Source organism: Puma concolor, chromosome B3 (genome assembly GCF_028749965.1).
Source record: "Puma concolor isolate L17-30 chromosome B3, mPumCon1.1.hap2, whole genome shotgun sequence".
In the NCBI taxonomy this organism is placed as follows: domain Eukaryota; kingdom Metazoa; phylum Chordata; class Mammalia; order Carnivora; family Felidae; genus Puma; species Puma concolor.
This window is the reverse complement of record NC_141672.1, coordinates 68,311,533-68,328,192: the sequence shown is the minus strand read 5'-3', so window position 1 is coordinate 68,328,192 and position 16,660 is coordinate 68,311,533. Positions and strand designations below refer to the sequence as shown.

The 16,660-nt window shown below is 34.2% G+C and overlaps 1 protein-coding gene across 2 annotated transcripts in view; it reads left to right on the top strand.

The window, feature by feature from the left end:
• The window catches only part of SCFD1 (sec1 family domain containing 1), a 124,523-nt gene that overhangs the window by 47,892 nt on the left and 59,971 nt on the right, over window positions 1–16,660 (top strand). For both annotated transcript variants that reach the window (XM_086710003.1, XM_086710002.1), the window contains exons 12-14: window positions 285–375; window positions 944–1,017; window positions 1,691–1,772. In XM_086710003.1, coding sequence (XP_086566129.1) covers window positions 285–375; window positions 944–1,017; window positions 1,691–1,772 — 247 coding nt within the window. The remainder of the gene's footprint in view (window positions 1–284; window positions 376–943; window positions 1,018–1,690; window positions 1,773–16,660) is intronic.

Genomic DNA, 16,660 nt, shown 5'->3' with positions numbered 1-16,660 from the left:
GATATGGCTAATGAAAATAATAGAAAAAAATTAAATGTCCTTAAATGTAGAAGTATTATGATATGCATTTTAAAGAAATAGTATTTATAATATAGATACTAGAAGGATATATAGTTGGATTTATGCTAAGTGTTTTCTGCCTATGTTATATATAAAAAATATTCAAATCCAAATAGGTACATTTAAAATAAAAATAAATCCTCATGGTCTATATTTCAGAATTCATACAAAAAGGAATATTTTAATGTCATAATCATAGTTCATCTTGTTCATTACTGTTTCAGTCCATTCCCAGAAGTTGCAGAATCAGTTCAGCAAGAACTAGAATCTTACCGAGCACAGGAAGATGAGGTTAAACGACTTAAAAGCATTATGGTAAGATTCTGTTTGCTGTCTTAGAATTTTACAAAAGTAGAAGGACATCTGGAGGGAGGAAGAGATTAACTTTTTTGTTCCCTATGAAAATTTGAGCCATTCATTGTTTTAATAACAAAAAAAGTATTGTCAATTTACATAAATTATCTCTTAAAAAAGAAATGTAAATACTGAGAAGAGCAAAATTTTTTCAAAGAATAATCTGTATTTACAATCTGAAAAAATATATAATGTGGCTTCATGTTAGAGGTCTGTGTTCCAGCGCTGCACACTAACTGTACTGTGATACACTCAGCATGTGGCCATACTGTTTATTACTGTGTGACCAGTGCCAAGCTTCTGCGCCTGTTTTCTTATCTGAAAATACTCGGTGCTGCTCGGTGGTCATCCCACCATTTATATTAGACTGGTGGTACCTAGAACTCTAATGTAACTATTAGAGATGGGTGTTTGTTCCTTAGAGGAGAAGAATCGTCACTCTGGGTGACTCAGATCTTAGTGTTTATCCGTAATCTGAGGAATATATTGATTTTTATGTTTCTGGGATCTTTTTTTTTTTCCTTCTCAGGGACTAGAGGGGGAAGATGAAGGAGCCATAAGTATGCTTTCTGACAATACTGCTAAGCTAACATCAGCTGTTAGGTAAGTAGGCAATATACGACCTTTAAGTCTGTCTGTTGATAAGATTTATCTTGAAGGCTAAAAGTTTGGCTAATATTTTTAATAATAGGAAACAGTAGGTAATGGCATAGACCTTTAAATTTAAAAAACTAAATTGTCTCTTTAAGCTGATTTAAGTTCCTTTTATATAGCAGATCATTTGCTTCTTTCACTAATTAGAATTGTATAATGGGGATAATTTTACTAGGAAGATAGTATTGGTGATAAAATCATACAACTTACTATTTTATCATTGCTGCTGTTATTATGTTAACTAAAGGTTAAGCATGTTCTTTCTGGTACTTGAAACCATCAAGGAGAGAAGAAATGTGTTTTAAATGTATATGTAAAATCATATTTCCATTAATCTGATTTTACTCTAAACTTCCAGATTTTGGAATCAGAAAGTGAAATGGTGGAATAATGATGTTTGGGAGGGAGATTATTTTAAACTAAGAAGTATTTTACTTGTATTAAAGTAGTGAATATTGTTATGTGTTAAAGCCTAGAGATTAACTTTGGTTGATATCAGTTTAATTTGTCATTTTAATTTATCATTTCCTCAGAGGAAACACCCAGGTGTGTATTTTATTAAGATCTATGTCATTTTCTTAGAAAATTGAATGGTTAATTTTTAATTTTTTGGTACTTGTAGTTCTTTGCCAGAACTCCTTGAAAAAAAAAGACTTATTGATCTCCATACAAATGTTGCCACTGCTGTTTTAGAACATATAAAGGTAAATTTAACCTACTCCCCAATATTTATGTGTTCTATTTATGTAGAGTTTTATACTTTTTAAGATGGTTTCATATTCATTATCTCATTGAGGCCTCACTGTAATAATATGAGATAAAATTATCAAAGGCAACATTAGTGCCTTCATTTTTTGCAAATGAGGAAGCTTAAGAATCCAGAAAGATTAGTGATTTGCCAAGGTCACACGTTTAGTATATAAAAGTTACATCTGTGATATTTGTATTATGTTGTCTCAATATTGCTTCAGTACTACCTCTACACTTACTCTGTTAACAGTAGACCTGTGTCTGTCAGTAATAGAGATTTAGACACCCTTCTTACTATAGTACTATCTAAAATATCCATTAACTTTTAGTCTTAGATGAGTATTTTATTATTAAGGGTTCTTACTGTCTCCTGTTGTACTGTGATTTTGAGATAAATGATTTGTATCTTCTATATGTTGTTATCATAGTTCTTTTATCTCATTACTTTGTTCATGATTACCCCATATCAGTCCTTCAGTATTCTGCTGTCCCTTATTCTCTGGACATGTAGCTGAATTTCAGTGACAAATTGGCCATACACTAGGACGTGGTTATTACTGACCCTTGCTTTCCGTCTGATATGATATATTTGAAAAAGCAGTGTAAAATAGCTAAATATGTTTATTGCTTTTCAAAGATATTGATAACACCTTGAATTTATGGGAAAGGGACTTAAACATTTTTCTTTATTAATGATTTAAAAAGTCATAGAGATAGGAAGGAACTAATATAGATAGATAATGGACATTGTGCATCATGGAATTTAAACCTGCGTAATTTCTTTTGTTCCACATCTCAATATTGGTACTGGCGATTTTCATGTACCTACAGGGATAGAAACATAATTGTTCAGTTTATAGATGACTCTACTGATATTTTCCCTTCCATATTTAGCATCTCTGTAAAATGGGTAAAGACTGCACAGATCCGTTTGCCTGAGGTCATTGTCTCCTGTGGAGATAATATATATCATCAGGTGAAATACAACAGAGAGCTATATTGAGAATATCCTTCAGTAGGAGAGAAAAGGCTTTGCTTACAAGGTGAAGACTGAATCTAATGTAAAAAGTTTATTGCATCAAAACAAAATATAAGTTCTGGTTTATATCTGTTAACCTGTAATTTTGTACTAAGGATCTTATCATCCATTAAACTAATATTTTTTGAGTACTTGCTTTGTGCCAAGCAGTGTTGCTAGGTGCTAAGCGCAAGTAAGTGGACAAGTAAAAATAAATTCTAAGAAGTTACAACAGTTGTTAATAGTCCTGTGTGGTCTTTAAGATTTAAACTCTTCTGTGGATTTACTTTGACTTTAGTTTTTGTTTGTTTATTTTTTCATTAGTAAAGTTTATTGATTCTTACATTTTACTTTGTGACCTCAGTTCTCATAGCTGTAAAACCAATAAAATTACCAAACGGAGTTGTGTAACCCAAAGTAACTAATTATTATACTGTGGAAAGCGTAGTTTTATCCTATTCATAAAACTTGACAAACATTATCCTGCTACAAATTTATATGAATTACTCCAGGTCAGAGACTAGAACTTATGGTTTAAGAAAATTCTAGCTAACGTAATTGATTTATTCAGTCATGTTTATGGAGTAACTGTGTGTTGTGCTAGGCCTTGGAAATTCTGTGGTAAATAAGACAAGTTATGTATTCTCATGGAGCTTCTATTATAGTAACAATAAACAAAGTACCCAAATTAGAAAACAAGATAACTTCAGTCATTTAGGTGATAAGAAAACAAAAATAGGGTGATATGAGGTGATAGAGAACATCAGAGAGGGCTACTGTAAGTGGTTAGGAGTAAGTGGTTAGGGAAATGACCTTTGATGAGGTGATGTTTGAGTTGAGACCTGAACCACAAGGAGCTGGTTAGTGAAAATTCCAGGGCCAGGCATTCCAGACAGAAGGACTAAAAAAGTGCAAAGGCCTTAAGACAAGGAACAAAGTTAGTGTGTTTAAGGACACAAAGGAAGATTTCTATTATTTTTTTTAATCTTTATTTTTGAGAGAGAGAGAAACAGAGCACGAGCAGGGGAGGGGCAGAGAGAGAGAGAGAGAGAGAGAGAGAGACAGGTTCCAAAGCAGGCTCCAGGTTCTGAGCTATCAGCACAGAGCCCGACATGGGGGCTTGAACTCAGGAAAACGAGTTTATGACCTGAGCTGAAGTTGGACGCTTAACCGACTGAGCCACCCAGGCGCCCCAGGTCATAAAGGAAGATTAATGTGCTTATAGTAAGGAATGAAAAAGTGATAGACTGTGGGATCAAGAGAAATTGGAATTTAAGTGTGATGGGAAGTCATTGGAGATTAATGACATGATGTGATTTGTGTTTTAAATAGAAAAATGAGTCTGAGTGATGGGTGAGTTCTGGAAATAAGTATGGAATTGGAAGACAGCTATTATAGCTGTCTAGGTGAAGAACTGTTTTTTTTAAGGCACAATTTACTATAAATTCTTTATGATGTTTATTTATAATTTTATACTAATGGTTTTATATGAGTTTTTCAAAATCAATGTGTGCTAATAGAGGCCATCTGTCTCAGGTATTTTAACATGCCACTGTGCATAACCCACATAATTCTTCTTTAAGACCTGGTAATTTGGCTTTCTTTATAAAAGAAGTTGTTTTTTTCGGGGCTGCTGATTGGCAGAACATTTTATGCTAACTAATTTGTCATTCACTGTGTTGTTAAGTGATTTTATATAAAAGCTACACATTTTGGGATGATTGTTTTGCTGTAACTCAAGGAAGACACCCTTTTGACAGGATCTGATTTAAAGAAACAGTGCTATACAGGACATTTCATTTGCAGAAGGAAAATAATGTCCCCTATAGGACACGCTGTTCCTTCTTGGGTCATTCTAAGAAACCCAGTCACTCAGAACGTTTTTAAATATCATTGATAAAGGAGTATATTTATCTTAAATATTTATATGTAAATTATAGTTGTATTTAATAAGCTGCATACTCTAAGAAATATTTTGATGTAAAAAATTCTTTTAGTATAAAAAAATTAGAATGTTTTCTGTGAAGAGTCTTTGTAATATTGGCAGTCTCTTTTATTCTTCTTTGTCAAAATTAGGAAGGTATTCTTCCTTGTCAAAATTAGCACATAAATTCTAGTCCCATTATTTCTCATTACTCCTAGTTATAAAATTTCTTCTTAAGGTTTTCCATAATTATTAAATTTCCAACTTTATAATATTTACTTTTGAATGGCATGTTTATTTGTACTTTTACTGAGCTACACCATCTACCTCTAGCTATAATGTTAATACAAACTTAATAAGTTTTGTTCTCCATAATCTCTTGCTCTCATAACTAGAATTTATTGACGATTTGAGCTTCACTTACTTGCAAACTTTTACTCACCTAAGCAGTAGATATTTTTTATTACTATTGGCAAGAATATTATGACTTTTTATGCAGAGATCTCAGAACATTTCTTTTGCGATTTGTCTTCATTGCAGTTTTGCATATCTTTGGGGATGTTTAGATAATAGCTGCTTCTTACATTTCATTAGATCATTTTCTGAAGCAGAATACTAGAAGAAAATAATTTGTTTAGAAGTTGTGGCAGTTATCTGGCAATCAGTGTTTTGGTGGAAAGCAGAAACAGCATACCAGTTTGCAACAACGTTGGCAATTATTATTACCTATGCTTATTGATAGTCTAAGGATTTTAGTGGGTTGGGTGGTTAGCTTTGGTCTAATAGATGAAAGAGTAAATTGTTGAATTCTCATTTGTTTTGAGTAATCCATACCTTTTAAATCTCTTTTTTTAGCATTTCTTTCATTTCTAATACAATTTCATTTCTAATACAAAACCACTTGCTGGTTGTTGGGGAATGGCTCCTGGGATTACTTAAATTATTTAAGTAATTTATAGACAAATTTTAGTTTATTTCAAATATTTTTGTCCCACGTGCATAGTCAAACTTAATTAAGTATTCTTTAGCAAGTACCTAATAAAAGGAAAAGACACCTATGTGTAAGTCATAGTAGATGAGAAATAGAAATGGCATTATGTGCTCTTTCCCCTAATGCCCCCACCTGAAGGAAGAGCTCTAACATCTGAATACTCCATCCCGATACAGTTGACAAAAAACAGCTGTTAAGAAGCTATTATGCATTGAGGCGTCATTGGTGCTGAATTCTCATTTTTGTTTTCCTGCTTCTTGTAGAGAAAGTTAAGACGTACTAAATTAGATCTGCAGACTTAATCTGGTCAAGCAAACATGTACTCCCTTAGGTTTATACTCTGAAAAGACTTAGCCCTTGCTAGCAATGCTAGCTTTTAACTACAGGGGGAAGGAGGCTCCTCCCTTTCCTGGGCTCAACTTCTTTATCTTTTCTAGGGGAAGATAAGCTTTAAAAATAAAGTAGGAGGGGCGCCTGGGTGGCGCAGTCGGTTAAGCGTCCGACTTCAGCCAGGTCACGATCTCGCGGTCCGGGAGTTCGAGCCCCGCGTCAGGCTCTGGGCTGATGGCTCAGAGCCTGGAGCCTGTTTCCGATTCTGTGTCTCCCTCTCTCTCTGCCCCTCCCCCGTTCATGCTCTGTCTCTCTCTGTCCCAAAAATAAATAAACGTTGAAAAAAAAAAAAAATTTAAAAAAAAAAAAAATAAAGTAGGAGCTCCCTTAATTGATCTCTGCTAGTCAACACACCAAATTAACTGATGGCCTTTATTCCTATAAAACATAGTGCCTGCCGGCCACATTATGCCATGCTGACAACTGGCCACTAGTAAAAGGCGAAAGATTTATACGATTTGAAGAGAAACCAGAGTGTTGACAACTGGCCACTAGTATGCTTCACAAGTTGCATTTTTTGCTTACCTAAGAGTTACTTGTATTTGATTCCAATCTACGTATATGTCAGTTGTTTAAGAAGAGGATTGTTTCTTTAAAACTAAGTTGTACACCTTAGAAAGACTTACTGAAGTTAGTGATTTAACTGTTGTTTAAATTAGTAGTAAAAAGGGGTGCTTGGGTGCTCCGTCACTTAAGCGTCTGACTTCAGTTCAGGTTATGACATCATGACTCATGAGTTCGAGCCCGGCATCAGACTGTCTGCTGTCAACACAGAGACCACTTCATTTCGTCTGTCCCCCTCTCTCTTGGCCCCTCTCCCACTCTCTTGCTCACTCTGTCTCTCAAAAATAAAATAAACATTAAAATAAAATTAGTAGTAAAAAAAAAAAACATTAAAAGATTAGAAAATTTTGAAAAATCCTAAACTCGCTTTGCAAGTATGTGTAAAGTTTTTGGTTCCACTTCAAAGAAACTGAAACTGGACATTATATGTGATCGTTATAGTTGTGCTTTATGCAAGAAAGAAAAAAATTCAGTGAAACCACTGTACTTAAAGAAACCACTGTACTAAAAGAAAACCACTGTACTAAGTACAGTCACAACAAGACTGACAGACAGTTGTGCGTTTTAGGTCTTAGGTTAAAAGGCGGTGTTTAAAATGTATATTTATACACAACACATATTTTTTTGTTGTTGTTATTCTTTACATTAATGGACTTTGATTAACTCATCACTACTCCCCTGATCACAGTAGGAAAGAAATTTTACTATACTAGAAATCACAACATTTCTTTAGCTCTATTTTAACTGATCGCTTTAGAGTGATGTCTTGCTCAGTATACATACCAAATGAATGTTCATGTGACCTTGGTGTCTTTTTTTTTTTTTTTTTTAATTTTTTTTTTCAACGTTTATTTATTTTTGGGACAGAGAGAGACAGAGCATGAACGGGGGAGGAGCAGAGAGAGAGGGAGACACAGAATCGGAAACAGGCTCCAGGCTCCGAGCCATCAGCCCAGAGCCTGACGCGGGGCTCGAACCCACGGACCGTGAGATCGTGACCTGGCTGAAGTCGGACGCTTAACCGACTGCGCCACCCAGGCGCCCCGACCTTGGTGTCTTTTCAAGGCACAGGGGGCAATATATTCTGTAGGAAGAAGTCCCCAAATGACACTTCATTGTCTTCTACCTCTTCTTACCCAGATGAGATTAGTTACTTTCAGAACTTGACATTTTTTTCAATTACAACCAAAGGTAGCTCTCAAATGAGAGCTTCTCACTTCTCACTCACTGTAAATTTTGGGAGACTACTTCCACATCTCCAAAAAAACCGGTGAAAATAGCCTTGTCATTGAGACCCAATTATAAAGGTTAAGTGAGAAGAAATAAAGACTTCTCAGAAGTCTTTAATATGACTTCAATAATAAGAACATAAGAACATAAACAGCCTAATTTAAAAATGGTCAAAAGATTTAAACAGATTTGACCATAAGAGATACACAGATGACAAGTAAGTTCAACATAAATAATCACTAGAAAAATGGAAACAAAAACCACCATGAGACCTCACTACACATCTGTTTAAAACATCTAAAATTAAAAAAGATCATGCCAACCTTTAGCAAAGATACAGAGAAACTATAACTTTCTATACACTTCTGGTAGAAATGCAAAATGGTATATCCACTTTGGGAGATAGTTTATTAGTTTCTTAAAATGTTAAACAGAAACCTGTCACATGGTCCAGCCATTCCACTCATAGGTATTTACCCAAAACAAATGAAAGCCTGTGTTTAATGTACACAGCAGCTTCATTGTAATAACCAAAAACCAGAAACACCCCAATGTCCACCAACAGCTGAATTGGATAAATAAATTATAGTATATCCGTACAGTGGAATCCTATTCAGAAATAGAAAGGAAAGTACTATTGTCACATATAGCAATATGGATGAATCTCAAATACACTGAGTGAAGCCACATTAAAGAAGAGTACATAGGGGCGCCCGGGTGGCTCGGTTCCGACTTTGGCTCACGTCATGATCTCACGGCTTGTGGGTTCAGGCCCAGTGTTGGGCTGTGTGCTGACAGCTCAGAGCCTGGAGCCTGCTTCGGATTCTGTGTCTTTCTGTCTCTCTGCCCCTCCTCCATTCACACCCTGCCCCCCTCTCTCTCTCTCTCTCAAAAATAAATATAAAAAAAAATTTTTTTAAAGAAGAGTATATAATCTGTGATTGCATTTACATGAAATTTGTAAAAATGCAAGCTAATATGTAGTGATAAAATGCATATCACTGCTTGCCTAGGCACCTGGAAAGGAGTGGGAGGGCCAGAAGGGAGGCATTACAATAGGGAAACTTCTGGGCAATGAATGGTAGGTTGATTATGTGGATAGTGTTCATGATTTCATGGGCATATGCATATGTTAAAACTTAACAAATTGTGTATTATATGTCAGTTATATTACAATAGAAGTGAAAAATTCGAACAAAGCTTAGTGTTCATTTATTTCAAATCTTTTAAAAAAAAAAAAAAAAACAACTTTTTTGGTGTGTGTAGTCCTGTTAGTTTAATTTTGCTTTTGTTTCCCTTACCTGAAGAGACATATAAAAATAAAAATCGTTTGCGCCACAAAGGAAACCATCAACAAAACAACAAGGCAACCTATTGAATGGGAGAAGATACTTGCAAATGACATATCTAGTAAAGGGTTAGTATCCAAAATGTATAAAGACTTTATACAACTCAACACCAAAAAACCCAAATAATCTGATTTAAAAATGGGCAGGAGACCTGAACAGACATTTTTCCTAAGAAGATACACAAATAGCCAATAGACTCATGAAAAGATACTCAGCATCACTCATTATCAGGGAAATGCATTGAGAGAGCACCTGTCAGAATGACTAAAATCAAAACCACAAGAAACAGCTAGTGTTGGTGAAAATGTAGAGAACAGGGAACCCTTTTGTGCACTGTTGGTGGGAATACAAATTTGTGTAGCCACTGAGGAAAACAGTATGGAAGTTCCTCAAAAAATTAAAAATAGAATTACACTATGATCCAGTAATTCCACTGCTGGGTATTTACCCAAAGAAAACAAAAACACTAATTTGGAAAGATAATTTCATCCCACCATTTATTGCAGCATTATTTACAATTGTGAAGATATAGAAACAACCCAACTGTCCATCAGTAGATGAATAGGTAAGATACTAGGTACACACACACACACACACACACACACACACACACACATGCAATGGAATATTACTCTACCAAAAAAAAAAAGAATGAAATCTTGCCATTTGCAACAATACGGGTAAACCTAGAGGGTATAATGCTAGTTGAAACAAGTCCGTCAAAGAAAGACAAATACCATAATTTCCACTCATGTATATTTTAAGAAACACAAAAAAGAGACAAAACAGACTGTTCAATACAGAGAATAAACTGGTCGTTGCCAGAGGAGAAGTTTGTGGGGGGATGGGTGAAATAAATAAAGGGTAGTAAATGTACACTTAACCATGAAGAGCACTGAGTAATGTGTAGAATTGTTGAATCATCATATTGTATACCTGAAAATAATATAACACTGTATGTTAATTATACTTTGATAAAATAAAAAATAGCAAAACAAAAACTTGTGTAAATCATAGAGAAAGCCAATGATTAATTTTGGTAATGCGAATTTTTTGGCTTTAGATTTAAAGTGACCTAGAAAAGCAAGAAATAGGATATGCTACATAATATGTGGCTAGAAAGCCCAGTAGATCTTTACAGATTTTTTTCCCCTTATGGAAGTATGCAGCAGAATAAATACAGAGAAAAGTGAATTGACATGAGGAGTAAAATGTTTAAAAGGACATGCATTCCTTATTTTTTCTCATAAATTTCTCATATTTATTTATGCCTCAACTTGTTCTACAGAATTTGAGGTAGCTTACAATAAAAGCACATAGAATAGTCAAAGAGAGAATAATTAATCAAAGTCAAAATCAAACATAGCCCTTAAAATTTTTTTCTGGCCCCTGTTTTCCATAGTCCTTCATGAGGCTTCTATGGAACATGAAATAAACTACAAGGAACATTGGGACAGAGTTATACATAGATTCCACAAATTAATGGTGAGGTTTCTTCTTGGTCACATTAAGTTAGAAATAAAATTTACCGTATCCTCTGGTCTTTTATGTCCATGAATGCTTAAATAGGAAATGGAAATTTAATGGTCAACTTTTAAGTTAGTTGTTTCTTAAAACAAATACACTTTTTAAAGCAATGGATTTTTTTAAAGGTCAGTTATGTTGAAGTACTGATAAGTACCTCAAGAATCAAATTCCATGCTCGAGTTACGTACTGACTGTGATACTAAATGTTAATACACACGCACAATTTTATTAGGTACTCTTTGTATTCACTACAAAAGTAAGTATATCTTTTTATTTTATTTTATTTTATTTTAAATTTATATCCAAATTAATTAGCATATAGTGCAACAATGATTTCAGGAGTAGATTCCTTAATGCCCCTTACCCATTTAGCCCATCCCCCCCCCACAACCCCTCCAGTAACCCTCTGTTTGTTCTCCATATTTAAGAGTCTCTTATGTTTTGTCCCCCCTCCCTGTTTTTATATTATTTTTGTTTCCCTTCCCTTATGTTCATCTGTGTTGTCTCTTAAAGTCTTCATATGAATGAAGTGATACGATACTTCTTTCTCTGACTAATTTCACTTAGCATAATACCCTCCAGTTCCATTCATGGAGTAGCAAATGGCAAGATTTCATTCTTTTTGATTGCCGAGTAATACTCCATTGTATATATATACCACGTCTTCTTTATCCATTCATCCATCAATGGTCATTTGGGCTCTTTCCATACTTTGGCTATTGTTGATAGTGCTGCTATAAACAATGGGGTGCATGTGTCCCTTCGAAACAGCACACCTGTATCCCTTGGATAAATACCTAGTAGTGCAATTGCTGGGTCGTAGGGTAGTTTTATTTTTAGTTTTTTGAGGAACTTCCATACTGTTTTCCAGAGTGGCTGCACCAGTTTGCATTCCCACAAGCAGTGCAAAAGAGATCCTCTTTCTCCACATCCTCACCAACATCTGTTGTTGCCTGAGTTGATAATGTTAGCCATCCTGACAGGTGTGAGGTGGTATCTCATTTGTGGTTTTGATTTGTATTTCCCTGATGATGAGTGATGTTGAGCATCTTTTCATGTGTCGGCCAATCTGGATGTCTTCTTGCAGAAGTGTCCATTCATGTCTTTTGCCCATTTCTTCACTGGATTATTTGTTTTTTATGTGTTGAGTTTGATAAGTTCTTTATAGATTTTGGAAGTATATCTTTGTTTTAAGTGCATGTAAAATCCTTTATATTCTTTTGAGTCATTTTATTTAACACCTATGAAAAAGTAAAAGTGAAAGGTGTTATTATTCAAAGCTACACAGATTTTCCCAAATTTTGTAACACTTAAATGTGACCCTTATGTTCATTTGTTTACCACTGTATGCATGTGTTTTGGATTTTATTTTTTAACTAATAGACTGTTTTTTGGAGTAGTTTTACATCTGTAGAAAAAAATGAGTGAAAAGTACAGAGAATTTCCATATTCCTCTTTATCACCTACCCCCCCAGTTTTCCCTATTATTAACATTTTGCATTAGTGTGTGGTACATTTGTAACAATTCATAAGTGAATATTAATACGTTGTTATTAACTAAAGCCCATAGTTTTCATTAGGGTTCACTCTTACTGTTGTACATTCTCTGGGTTTTGACAGATGTATAATGACATGTATCCATATTACAGGATCATGCGGAAATAGTTTCACTGCCCTAAAAATCATCTGTGCTCTGCCTGCTCATCCCTATTTCACTTCCCCTGAGTTCCTGTCACCCATGTCTTTCTACTGTCTTCACAGTAGTGTCTTTTTCAGAATGCCTCGTAGTTAGAATCATGAAGTATTTCAGTGTCTTAGTGATGTGAGTCTAAGACTTCTCCAAGTCTTTTCATCACTAACACTTGATTGTCTGGATGTACCAGTTTGTTTATCCAATCAGTCATTGAAGGACATCTTGATTGCTTTCAACTTGTGGCATTTGTAAATAAAGTTGCTGTAAATGTCCCTGTGAAGATTTTTGGGTGGATGTGTTTAACCCATGAGGTTGGTTCCTGGATCATATAGTAAGAGTATGTTTAGATTGGTAACAAAACTACCCACTGCCAAACTGCCTTCCAAAGTGGCTGTGCTCTCCACCAGCAGTGAATGAGAGTTCATGTTGCTTCACATCCTTACCAGCATTTGGTGGTGTCCATGTTGGATTTCAGCCATTCAAATATATGTGTAGTGGTGTCGCATTGCTTTAATTTGCAATTCCCTAATAACATACAATGTGGATCATCTTTTCATATGCTTACTTGCCATCTGGGTCTTCTTTGGTGTGGTGTCTGTTTGGGCTGTTTATTTTCTTATTGTTTAGTCTTAAGCATTCTTGGTATTATTTGAGGAAAAAGTCCTTTAAAAGATGTATCTTTTGCAAATATTTTCTCTGGTTGTGTGGCTTGTCTTCTCATTCTCTTGGCAGTGTCTTTCACAGAGTAGAAGCTTTTAATTTTAATTAAGTACAGCTTACTGATTTTTTTCTTTCATGGATCATGCTTTTGTGTTGTACCTAAAAGTCTTCACTATATCCAAGATCATCTAAATTTTCTTCTATGTTTCTCCTATCTTCTAGGAGTTTTATAGTTTTGCATTTTACATTTAAGTCTGTGATTCATTTTTATTTAATTTTTGTGAAAGGGTAAGGTCTGTGTCTAGATTGTTTTCTTTTACATTAGATGTCTGATTGTTCCATCACCATTTGTTGAAAAGACTATCCTTTGTCCATTCAGTTACTTTTGTTTTTCTGTCAAACATGGGTTGACTATATTTGTGTAGGTCTACTTCTGTACTCTCTTTTCTGTTCCATTGATATATTTGTCCTGCTTTTCAGCTAGTAGCACATGGCTAAGTATTGTAGCTTTATTTTAAGTCATAAAATCAGGTATTGTCAGTCCTCCATCTTTTTTCTTCTCCTTCAGTATTGTGTTGGCTATTCTGGATCTTTCTTGTCTCCATATAAACCTTAAAATCACTTTGTTGATATCTACAAAATAACTTGCTGGTAGTTTAATGGAGATTGTGTTGAATCTATAGGTCACATTGAGAAGAGCATGGAATATCTCTCCATTTATTTAGTTGTTCCTTGATTTCTTTAATCAGATTAAAGATTCCTCATATAGATCTTGTATGTAGTTTGTTAAATTTATAGATATTTCATTTCCTTATTTTTAGTACTAATGAAAATAGTATTTTTGCTTTAATTTCAGATTTCAATTGTTCATTGCTAGTTTATCAGAAAGCATTTGGCTTGTGTGTATTAACCTTGTATCCTGCAACCTTTGTATAATCACTTACTAGTTTCTAGAGTTTTTGTTGTTTTTTCTTTGGGATTTTCTACATAGATAAGCATGTTATCTGTAAACAAAGATGGACTTATTTTTTTCCTTCCCAGTCTTTAAATTCCTTCTCTTTCCTTTTCTTTTTTAATTGTATTAGCTAGACCTCCATTATGATGTTGAAAGAGTGCAAGAGGGGACATCCTTACCTTTTTCCTACTATAGCCATTGACTTTTGTGTATTAACCTTGTATCCTGCAACTGTGCTATAGTTGCTTATTAGTTCCAGAAATTTTTTGTTGTTTTTTGAAATTTTCTACATTGACAATTCTGTCATCTGCAAATGAAGAGTTTTTTTTTTTTCTTTATTCCAATCTGTGTACCTTTGATTTCCTTCTCTTATTTATTACATTAGCTAGGGTTTCCAGTACAGTGTTAAATAGAAAGTTGAGAGGGAGTATCCTTGCCTCGTTCCTGATTTTAGCTGGAAAGCATCTAGTTTCTCATTATTTGCATTGTTTTTTTTTTTTTTTTTTTTTTTTTTTTTTGAGAGAGAGAGGTAGACAGAGTGTGAGCTGGGGAGGGGCAGAGAGAGAGGGAGAAAGAATCCGGACCAGGCTCCGGGCTCTGAGCTGTCAGCACAGAGCCTGACCCAGGGCTCGAACCCACAAACCGCAAAATCATGACCTGAGCCAAAGTTGGACACTCAACAAACTGAGCCATCCAGGCACCCCAGTTGCATTCTGTTTTCTGAAAGAGATTGTAGAAAATTGTTTTAATTTCTGACTTAAATAGTTGATGGAATTCATTAATAAACCTACCTAGATCTTATGCTTTCTGTTTGGGAAGATTATTCATTATTGATAAAATTCTGTAATCAATTCTATTGATCTTTTTGAAGAGCCAGCTTTTGGTTCCAGTGATTGTCTCTGTTGATTTCTTGTTTATAATTTCATTGATTTCTGCTCTAATTTTTATTATTTCTTTTCTTCTGTTTGCTTAAATTTGTTTTTTCTTTTTCTGGGTATATATTTTAAGAGTTCAGCACACTGTTGGTATAAATTAAAACTAAATGCTTCTGAGAGTCATAGTAAAATAAGACTTAATATAGTTTACAAGTGCCCTGTAAATATTTTTTCTAGAAATATTAATCAATTTTTAGATTTCATTATGTTGCTAATATTTTTGTTTTTAATACTTTTCATATAAACATGTAAACATCACTTCATGTACATTTAAAATTTTTTATTACATAGATCACTTTAGTTAGAATTTATTTTTAGGAGTCAGTATACAATATAATTTGTAGATTAAAGTTGCATGTGTATTCTAAAACAGATTTAAAGTAGCTTTCACAAATAGCACATAGAACAAAAATAATGAAATAAAAACTCGGTAGTTATAATGATAATTCTCAAATTTGGCTTTGAATTTTCAGGCAACCAAGATAAAAAAAAAAGAGAGAGAGATGTAATTAAGTTTAAAAAACAACAACAACAAAAACCTTCTTGCCAGAAAGGAGAATTTGTTTTTTATTCTTTTTTCCTTTTAATTTTTATTTATTTACTTTAAGTACACTTGATTCCCAGTGTGGGGCTTAAACTCACCCAGAAATCAAGAGACACATGCTCTACTGACTGAGCCAGCCAGGCACCCTTTTTTATTCTAAGCGAAGTGTTGCTTAGCATCATATTACAAAATACATTGTTCATATTGGGCATTATCTGGAATAAATTGAGTGATACAATGATATTTTTACACTCACATTTTCTATAGCAACTTTAATGAAAGTCAAAGGTGTAATACTAATATATAATTCAGTGAGGGTGTTTTGTGAGTTTCCAATGTAGTAATGTCTAAGTTTATAGTGTCTAGAGTGGAAAGATTGCATATTCTTTAAATATTATCTTACTACTTTATTTAGTTGGTCTTTTGGTAGGAATTAGCAGAGAGGTTGAAGTTACGTATTCTGATTTGGGCCTAAAATGCTAGAAATTCATTGTGCTTGGTTGAGAGAAAAATGCATCTATTTAGAAATAAGATAATCAAGTATTAAAATTGATAGGCTGTTGTAAAAAATTGAAGATCCTAACCAGATTCCTCACCCTGACAGTGCAGTGTCCATCACTGCATAGAAATGAGGTAGAGGTATAAGGATGAATTTGATTCAAGATTTCTAATTCACTCTGTCATATGAACAAGTACTCTAGAGTAAATATATTCATCTACCTTTGTTTTAGAACACCTTCAAATACAATTTAATGTATCATCTGGTTTTTGCACCACATAATTTCTTAACGATGGCAGACCCATTCAAACCCACCAGTATAAAATGCAACAGAATACACACCTAGATAATGGAAAATACGTTAACTTGCTATTTTGTTGTATTATAAAAAGCACTTGAGATTTGGAGAATTCCAGTTATCTTGCAGGGAGGGCACAAGGCACACAATAATAAGTAAATAGTAACAAGGAGTTCATATTCTAGTAACCTACTGCAGACTATTATAATACAGTGTTCAAGTGCTGCCACCTGGAGGATGGGATATGTAAATACAGCACTAAAAA